This window comes from Thamnophis sirtalis, unplaced genomic scaffold (genome assembly GCF_051295495.1).
Source record: "Thamnophis sirtalis isolate CommonGarterSnake01/CBP01778 unplaced genomic scaffold, rThaSir2_p1.2 scaffold_4, whole genome shotgun sequence".
Lineage (NCBI taxonomy): Eukaryota > Metazoa > Chordata > Lepidosauria > Squamata > Natricidae > Thamnophis > Thamnophis sirtalis.
In genome coordinates this window covers 115110940-115121208 of record NW_028261384.1, presented here as the reverse complement: position 1 = coordinate 115121208, position 10269 = coordinate 115110940, and the positions used below count along the sequence as shown (strand labels likewise).

The following is a 10269-nucleotide window of genomic DNA, read 5'->3' as shown; positions in this document are numbered from 1 at the left end:
GCAGCTGTGGACAGAAAAGCATTACAGAGGGTGATGAGCACAGCACAAAAAATTATGGGCTGTCCCCTAAAACCACTGGATGAAATTGCCAGGACCCGTTGCCTCAACAGAGTGAGGATACAATAATATAATACAATAGCAGAGTTGGAAGGGATGTTGGAAGTCTTCTAGTCCAATCCCCTGCCTAGGCAGAAAACCCTATATTGTTTCAGACAAATGGCTATCCAACATCTTCTTAAAGACTTCCAGTGTTGGGGCATTCACAGCTTCTGGAGACAAGCTGTTCCACTGATTAATTGTTCTAACTGTCAGGAAATTAGTTTCCACGCATTGCTTCTTGTTCTGCCCTCAGGTGCTTTGGAGAATAGTTTGACTCCCCTCTTCTTTGTGGCAGCCCCTGAGATATTGGAACACTGCTATCATGTCTCCCCTAGTCCTTTTTTTCATTAAACTAGACATACCTAGTTCTTGCAACCGTTCTGCATATGTTTTAGTCCCCAGTCCCCTAATCATCCTTGTTGTTGTTCTCTGCATTCTTTCCAGAGTCTCCACATCTTTTCTACATCGTGGCAACCAAAACTGAATGCAGTTTTGGAAAATCCTCAGGGATGATTTACACCCTGGTCAGCACTTCGTTATTCTCCTACCACCGAACAGTAGATATAGAAGCATAGCCAGATGAACAAATAGGCTGAAAAATAGTTTTTATCCATGGGCTATCAGACTTCTGAACACAACATAACACCACAGTTAGGTTTAATATGATAGACTCGCAGGGCCAATGCAACATGCAACATGTTCATACCGATAATATAATATTACATACATATAGGTACATGGGAATGTGTGTTAGTTATTACTTCTTTGGGTTTAGGAATTCTATTTCATTTATTGAATTATTGAGATGTATTTTGTCTTTTGGGGTGGGGTGGGGCTACACCAAGGGAGGCTCATTCAATTTCATTGTACGCATGTTGTGCATTGACAATAAAGGTTTGATTTGATTATGTGGGGTTTTCCTCTGAGATTTGGAGAGTGTGGAGGTTTTCTATATTTTTACACCTAAACTTTTTTAAAAAAATAATTTATACTGTGGTGGAGTTTTAAGTATGTATTTGGGGGGATGTGTGCTCTCAAGACATTGTTGATTCCTCATGACTGCCTGGACTAGTCCCCACAATTTTCTTGGCAATAGTTTGCCATTGCCTCCTTTCCAGGGCTGATAGAGAGTGACTGGCCTACCCAGCTGTATTTCTGCCTAAGCCAGGACTGGAACACACGCTCATCCAGTTTTTAGCCTGATGGCTTAATTGCTATCTATCCCTTTCTACACCATTTTAATGTTCTGGAAGCTTCTGTCTCCATAATTCCTGAGAAGCCAAGCGGGTCCAGGCTGCCAATTTTCACCGCGTGGCCGATGTTAATCTGGGCAAAGGAGGAGAGATTTATTCTACAGATGTCACAGCCTGGAGAAGAACAAAAAAGGCCTGGATGGAGGAGGGGTCGGAAATGAAGGAGAGATGATCTCTTTCTCCCTCTATAAATCAGCCTCTTCCAAAGAGCCCTTTTTCCCCCGCTGCTGAAGATTGGGTGCCAGGCAGGCTGGCTGGGGACTTGGCGACTGGACTGGGACCCGCATCTCTCTGTACCATGCAGAACGGCCTGGGACCAGCGTGCATCTTCTTGCGCAAGAACATTGCTGACAAGCAGAGGGTATGGGTCAACCAGTGGGGACTGGGTCATGGGAATTGCTGGGGTAGCCCTACAGGTTAGGGAAAACGCACCGAACTGGACTTCTGTGTTTTTTTCAGTAAAAGCACAATTAATCAAAAGTGGTCCAGGACAGGATTGTAATATTCCTAGGTTTCACTCCCTGCCATAGGAAAGTATTTTGTTTTTAATTCAGGATGCGCAATAGGAATGGATCACGGGTCCAAATTAGGCAGAAGACAGTAGAGGTATGGAATGGTGGTGGGAGAGATAGATAGATGTCTGGGTTTTCTTCAAAAGAAATCTAAAGAAACATTCCTCAACCTTTTAAAAATGTATTGAGCTCTGAGCCCCAACCAATTTGCCCAGAATGATGGGTGTTGTAATTCAACTGTACTGTAATTCAACAGTGGGAAGACAATACTGTAAGTAAGAGAAGGTTGACCAAGATAATTGTATTTTACAAGTTATTGTTAATTGATTAATTAGATTTAATTTAGCATATGATGAGAACATGACAGAAGAAAAGTAAATATATGTACATATGTACATAGAGAGAGAAAGGCAGTTGAAAAAGACATGATTGCTAATGGTTTTATGTCCACTTGTGGCAAATCACATAGGATTTACAAACAATGGAGATGACAGAAATATAAGTTTGGTTCATGTGAAGTGGTGCTTATCTTCCAACTTCTCTTTGGTTTTCTAGTTGGACGGCTTGTTCCAATCACTAGCAAAGTTTACAAGAAAAAAGCTGAATCTTTTTGACCTTGTAAGCATCTTGGTTTAGGCTGTTTTCTCAAATAATCTTCTTTATTTTCTTAATCAAAGCATCCGTAGTCTATTGCAGCCTGATCCACAATCAGTAGCTAGCAAATACCTGAACTATCTATAAGACTTGCTCTCCATTGCATTTATTCATCTCATTGAGGAAGGATCCAGTGAATCAGAAAGCCCAATGGCTTTAGCTTTTCCATCTCCTGATAGTTATTTGGGTTTTAACCTGCTATTTTGGAATACTGCTGATTTCTTGTCATTCAGTGCAATGTTTTCCATTGGCCCAGGACAAAAAAAAATGCTTTAGTTGAGTTGTTATGGTTGGGGTCAGTTGGGTGGAGAGTTAAGTATAGAATTATGGTGACTAGGTCCTTGATTTCTCCAATTCCCCCCCCCAAAAAAAGGGAGCAGTTTTTTTCTAAGTTTGGAATCATCAGTCTTGGCTTCTGAGTTCCTTGTTTATGTCCGTCTATTGCAGTGAATGTCTTTCTGCTATTTCTTTTTTGTTTTTTTGTTACAGCAACGTGAACTGAGTGGAGATGAAATTGAAGGTAAGTGCAAACTTCTGTTTGTACACATATATGATTCTGACTAATATATTAAACTAGTTCTCCAAGATATACTGAATTCCTTTGGAAGGTTAGGAAAGATTGAAGAGACATCAGTAGCAGATAATCTTCCTTGAGAAAGTGTGCTCTCAGAACTCTCCTGGAGACTATTAAAAAAGACGAATAGTTGTGTGCTGAAATGAATTCACGAAGAGGGATGGTGAAGAAAGTGCCTTTCTGGACCTACTATTTGAAGTCTAACTTATAAAAATAAAGGCGGAATTAGTTTAATTTTCTCAGTAAATGCAGCTTCAGTGGGAGGTCTCTAATTGGAAAATGGACATACAATGCATGAAGCAAAAGCACATTATTAACAGTGTTTAAAACAATGAGATTCATGGACTAGGTTGTTAAAACATGCTTGCTTGTGTAACAGTCAATCAATTAATGATGTTTCTGTGTCATTCTGCTCCAAAATGGCTCCAAGCTAAATACAAAAGGTTAACAAAACACAAATGATATGCCCAAGCATGCGAATGATATTATGGTTTATGTGGTGATCTGGTATACATAGCATGCTAAGGAATGAGCTCCCACAATACTCTGAAACTTAAATTACTCAAGTATGTTATGAAAACCCAGCTATGATTTTATTTGATTCTTTATCATCGTCGTCATCATCATCATCATCATCATCATCATGCAAAAACAGAACTCTGTGAAGCCTTTCAGGAGTTTGACAAGGACAAAGATGGATACATCAGCTGCAAAGATCTGGGTAACCTCATGAGAACAATGGGGTACATGCCAACCGAGATGGAACTCATAGAGCTGTCTCAACAGATCAACATGAATCGTAAGTGCTTGTTGGGAAGAATGAGGGAAACCTAAGTCTGAGACTCTCCAGATATCTCTGGACTCCAACTCGTATCAACTGTAGCCAATACTAAGTGATGGGAAATATACTTCAACCACTGTTGGGGATCTATGAGTTCCCAATCATTGTCTTATCTTTGTGTGCAGTTGTCTCTGAAGGAAAGCTCCTACTTCGGGGGGGGGGGGAGGGAGCTGAAGGGTTTTTTTTTAAAGGGAAGTTACTACTGGCTTTTGGAAACCATGGTATAAATTGGTTAAGACTGAAAAGTCTATTTCGGATCTACCGAAGAACCCTGGCCAGTGATTGTCCTTCAGGGATAAATTACACAGGATGTTTATACATCCTGTTTAATTTGGACCTTTTTTTAAATGAGCAAAGATCAGCTGCTGAAAGGGATGATTACAGAAGAAAGGAGAGATTCCCTTTTACTATACTACAAGTCTTCTCTTCTGAAACAATTATTTGCATTGGGAAGAAAGTTCCCTCCATTTTGTTCCCACAATAAAATAATGGCTAAGGGGAAATATTTTTATAAAGACTGTAGCAAGTCCAAGGGCTTATATTAATTCTTTCTTGCCCCAGGATCCTATTCTCCAATTTTTTAAGGAACAATAATGGGAAACTTCTTCTGAGTTCTTTCAACAGTAGTTCGATTAGTAGATCACATTATTTCAAAAATAAACTGCATTTATTATAATTATGCCATTCCTCTTTCTGATAGAAATGATCTCATGTGGTCTCTGATCCAGGTGTTTACCAAATCCAAAACTAAATTATTAACATGATGCTTTGGGGCTCACTTAGGAAGTGGGAGGATTCAGAATTGATCTGTTTCCTATTATTTTCTCCCATATATTCTGAAAAAGCTTTTAATCAAGGAACTGAAGTAGAAAGCAAAATATCTAGGTGTTCTTATTGGTGATGGTTTTTTTTTAAAAAAAAATCCACTTTAAGCAGTAAATGTCACTTTTCTCGTTGCAGTTGGGGGACACGTAGCTTTTGATGACTTTGTAGAGTTGATGGCCCCAAAATTACTGGCAGAAACAGCAGGCATGATTGGCGTTCAAGAGATGAGAGATGTCTTCAAGGAGGTAAAAACAGATGACAGGACACAGGAGTTAGATCCAGAAAGGAAAGGTAGATTAGATGGGCACTCCTTATCTTAAGTTTATTTCCTAATTTCTTGATCTGAGCAAAACTTCACCCAGACCAGCATCTTCTTATGGTTGTACAAACAAAATGTAAGGACAATCTACCCTTAGCCATAGTTTCTGCCTGTCTGGTTTTCTGTAGGAGACTGCCTCTTGTAGAGAGTAAAGAAAACGACCTTGACAGAGAGAAATCAGATCCATTCCCAGAGAGATGAATAATTCAAGGCCACTTCAACCTGTGGGGAAAGAGGAAATGGCTCAGACTTCTCCTTAGTTCCTTCTTTGTGTCCCTCTATTTGGGATTTGTTTATTGTAGCGACGTGGTGCCTGAGTGGCTAAGATGCTGAGCTTGTCAATCACAAAGGTCGGCGGTTTGAATCCCTAGTGCCACGTAACGGAGTGAACTCCCGTTACTTGTCCCAGTTTCTGCCAACCTAACATTTTGAAAGCACGTAAAAATGCAAGTAGAAAAATAGGAACCACTTTGGTGGGAAGTAACAGTGTTCCGTGCGCCTTTGGTGTTTAGTCATGTCAGCCACATGACCACAGAGACATCTTCTGACAGCGCTGACTCTTCGGCTTTGAAACGGAGGTGAGCACTGCCCCCTAGAGTCGGGAACGACTAGCACATATGTGTGAAGGGAACCTTTACTTTTATCTTTATTTGGGGAGGTGTGTGTGGGGGGGATAAAGCGCAATCAGACTTGCAAGTTGCCATTACTATAGCAGATTTCATATTCTGAATCCCCTTTCAAGTTATTTTCTAGGTCGGGTGTACATAGTGGAGCTAACAGCTCCTAATGTGTTTATTTTTATAGACATAAATATAGGAGTCAGACTAAAGTTCAGGGCATATCTAAAATACCCCTTTTAAGAACAGGTCTACATGATGTAACTGTAGTCTCTCCAAACCATTGCTGAGGCTAATTTCTGATCCTATATGAAATTAATGTCTCCCTTAGGGGAGATGGAGCTGATGACATAGAAGAGGGTATGATATGCCCAGCTCATTTAGTTGCTTTTGACTGATGTGAGCGTGCTCTAACCTACCAAGTCTCTTGTGGTGTGTAGTGACTGACAAATGTGGATGTCATATTTATTTCCCTCCCGGATGCTCTGAAATCTGTATTGGTAGGTGGGATGTGATAAATTGCACAGGGTGGCAGCATTGACCAAAGTGGGAAGGGTGTCTTCAACAATTTTAGCAGTTGTCATCTCCCCCTCCCCCAAATGTAGCTTGTCAGCAGGTTGTATGGATTATGGATTTCATATAAAGGTGAAGTTTCCTGAAACTTTTCTCCCAAGATTTGATCCACAGAATGGGGTAATAGAAGCTGCCTTTGGTACAGGCACTTATGTGACTACATAAGGGATTGTGCTGCCTGAAATGGGCCATTCCCCCCTATCCCCAGTTCAGCTAGGGATGTGTTCACAGTTGTGGTGGCACTGGCTAAAGCCAGCTTCCAGCTAGCTATCTAAGCTTAGCATCTTATCCAGTCCTAACCAACATTTGAAAAGGGATTATTAGACATTTTTGTCCCACCAGTACAGGAATTTTTTTAATCGCTGTATATTAATTGCCCTGTTAACACACTGTCTTGTTAACAAGGACAAATAGCAATTGGTTATGTGTACCAAGCAAATTAGTTCTGGTATATTTTGTGCTGCCTCTTAGACTAGATAATAGCACGCTCCATTGGCTATCTGGATAGATGTGATGCCCATGGAGACCATGGATATGGAGAGGCTTAGACTAGATAATAGCACGCTCCATTGGCTATCTGGATAGATGTGATGCCCATGGAGACCATGGATATGGAGAGGCTTAGACTAGATAATAGCACGCTCCATTGGCTCTCTGGATAGATGTGATGCCCATGGAGACCATGGATATGGAGAGGCTTAGACTAGATAATAGCACGCTCCATTGGCTATCTGGATAGATGTGATGCCCATGGAGACCATGGATATGGAGAGGCTTAACTTCCTTCTCTCTTCCTCAATGAAATTGCTCATCCCAACATTCCCTTTCAAAAGTCTGAAAGAGAATTCCGTAAATTGCACTTCCAGGACATCTAGAGGAACCCAACTGGAACAATGTTTCTCAACCTTAACTGTTTGAAGGTGTATGGACATCAGCTCCCAGAAATCCCCAGCCAGCCATGGAAAGTCATCTTGGAGGCTCTAATCTTGTGCTGTTAAAATTAAATTTGCAAAATTTAAACATGTCTCATTCAGCACAGAAAAGGATCATGCTAGCTAAATGGTGATATTTGTAGTCCGTGCTTGGAGAGTGAAAATGGTCTAAGGAAAAGGAAAAAAAAAACTATCAGGCCTACCAGAATCTTGATAATTAAATCTGTAATGTCACCTATGGAAAGTGGAGGTTTGGAAATTAATGCTTTTCCAGCTAAGACCAAGGCATCTATTTCCAATTAGCATCTGTCTTGTCACATATGTACGAAAGCTGTGTTCTTTCTAAATCACATCAAACAGTCCTACTGTTAATATAAAGTGGTAGGTGATCATAGTCAGTTTATGGCATCTGGCAGGGAGCAATTCCTGCACTGGAGGGTAATGTTTAATATGTTCCAGAAATCTGAGAAATAGAATAGAATAACAGAGTTGGAAGGGACTTTGGAGGTCTTCTAGTCCAATCCTCTGCTCAGACAGAGGGTTGTCCTATCTCTTACAAAATCCCAGTGTTGGAGCACTCATAACTTCTAGAGGCAAGTTGTTCCACTGATTAATTGTTCTAACTGTCAGGAAATTTCTCCTCAGTTCTAAGTTGCTTCTCTCCTTGATTATTTCCATTCATTGCTTTTCGTCCTACCCTCAGGTGCTTTGGAGAATAGGTTGGCTCCCTCTTCTTTGTGGCAACCCCTTAGATGTTAGACCACAGCTATGGTGATTGCTCTCTCAAATGCCATTACTACATTGGTCCGCAGCTAATCCTCCTTTTGGTTCTAATATAGAAAATATGCATGGATAGTCTGAATAATTCTGGGTCTTCTTTCCAGTTTGACACAAATGGGGATGGCAAGATCACCTTGATTGAACTGCGTCAGACCATGCAACGGTTGATGAGTGAGACAATGACCCCTCAAGAGATTAACGATATGGTGAAGGATGCTGACGTTAATGGAGACGGGACTGTGGATTTTGAAGGTGATATATAGCAATATAAGATTGATGGAAAGAGATTACAGGCTTAGGGAAATCAGGGTGAGAGATTAAAGTATTAAAGCTCTAGAGAGATAGGATTTAGAAGCACAGAGTGACAAGATACAGGCTTAAATGGGTTTGGATAATAGATTTAGAAATTTATTTATTGCGTTGTTCCAATTTCATGGAGATTGGCTGCAATTTCCCCCCACCCAGAGCATATTTTTGAAGTTTGAATGACTAAGGTAAATATTATAGTAATATTTCTTATTAAGCTGTATATGTCTCTTTTCTAAGAGTTTAGTGTGTTCCATCTTTAAAATGTAAAAAACAGGAACATTCTAGTAGCACCCCAATCCATCCCCAACCCCTTTGCATTATAATTGTATTGAAAATATTTATTACCAGAGATCTGAACAAGAGACGAAGAGAGGGGGAAAAACTTTGAACTGACTGCTGATTGAGGGGTGATACGAGTTGAGGTTAGCAGTTTGGAAAGATTAGCCTCTTTTAGTAGAAAATCAGAAGATCACATCTTAAGATCTTAAGATGAAGGCTCTGTGCATGTGCCATTTCCATAGTTTTATGATATGATCAAAGGAAATTTGATCTGTACCTAATCAGGCAACATCATAAATTTAGATCAGCTTATTATTCCTTAACAACTGCAAAAAGGGAGACCTTAGTTGCTTTAATTCCCCTATTGTCACATTCCTGACAGTTATGTTCATATCAGAGACAGAAACCAGTTGAGACCATTAAGCAAACTTCATGGATGGAGTAAGGATTTGATATTAAAACAACCTATTGTAAGTGTACTAATATTATCTCTCATGATATTTCCCTTACAGAATTTGTCTGGCTGATGTCACGCTGATGCAATCATCGGCCTTCCTCTACTTTCAAGGAGTGAAAATACACACCGCACTTTAAAAATAAATAAATAAATGCGCATTCTTTTAGTTCTTGAGTTTCAAAAACAAAAAAAAGTATGCTTGCACAATTTGGTGTACCCTATAGTCATATTTTAATCTGCTTCAATAAGGCGGCTTGTGAAAATCCTACCTTTATTTTCCACTCAATGTCACCAACCAGAGAGGGCTGGGGTGGACACCAAATCCTGTGTTTAAAATCTAAAGAGGCAAGGTTAAGAAAGTGGGCAGATGCCTCCCAGAGTAGCCACCTTTTGAATTTCCCAGATGACAGATTACTCAAATGGAGATGTTCCCTCTGGGGAACAACTTGACATTCAGGATATTTTTGAATTATCTGATTTCCGGAAGACCAGGAGGACTGTGTTAAAAAATGGCCACCTGAAAGCTTAATGGGATGAAGTAGAAGTGTAGGATGAAGTAGTGAGAGAGCTCCCCCCTGCTTTATTCTGGGCCTCTTCATCTCACCAACTTGTCAACCAAGTTATTTTTGGACATAGCTTTACTAATATTCCAGAAGACCTGTAAAGTAGTGTCCAAAAATATCTCAGAGGACAGGTCAGTGGGATAGAAGAAGCATGTGAGTTTAAGAGGAGGGAAGCTTGCAGGGCATATCAGAGGAGAATATTCCTAGTTCAACCATTGTCCATTCCAGCAGTCTATCATCCAAGCTATTTTTGGATACAGGTCTACTGATCTTCCTCTTTCTTGGGAAAGGGCAAACTTGCAGAATTCTTCTCTATTTCATTTCAGCTGCCAATTATCTCTAAATGGCAGTGCTAGCAGCATTTGGCAATTGCTAACAGCCCCTACAAGCATCCCATTGAATACACAAGATGACTTTGGAGATGCAAAAGGTCTTCATTCCTCAAAGAAATAAGGAACCAAGGCTGTGTAAGAACTCTTGTTGTCAGGAGCCGTGGAAAGCCTGTAGGGCATTTATTTAGAACAGAACCGGCAACCCACAGCTAGAAAAATCCAGCTCTCATTTCTAGCTTGATTATAGACAGTGATAGTCCTGTTTTTTTTTTAAATTAAAGATGTATCACTTTTCTTCGGGATTGAAAAATGCATATTAAAAACAGAAACTATTGTATTGCAGAAGAATG

The 10269-nt window shown here is 40.1% G+C and overlaps 1 protein-coding gene across 1 annotated transcript; it reads left to right on the top strand.

Annotated features, from left to right (window-relative positions):
* The first annotated feature begins 1452 nt into the window (after positions 1-1452).
* Positions 1453-9190, top strand: CABP5 (calcium binding protein 5). Its single transcript, XM_014076188.2, has 6 exons — positions 1453-1713; positions 3008-3038; positions 3748-3891; positions 4894-5003; positions 8084-8231; positions 9080-9190. The coding sequence occupies exons 1-6, from the start codon at positions 1651-1653 to the stop codon at positions 9103-9105; spliced, it is 522 nt and encodes a 173-aa protein (XP_013931663.1). The 5' UTR covers positions 1453-1650; the 3' UTR covers positions 9106-9190.
* The last annotated feature ends 1079 nt before the right edge of the window (positions 9191-10269 follow it).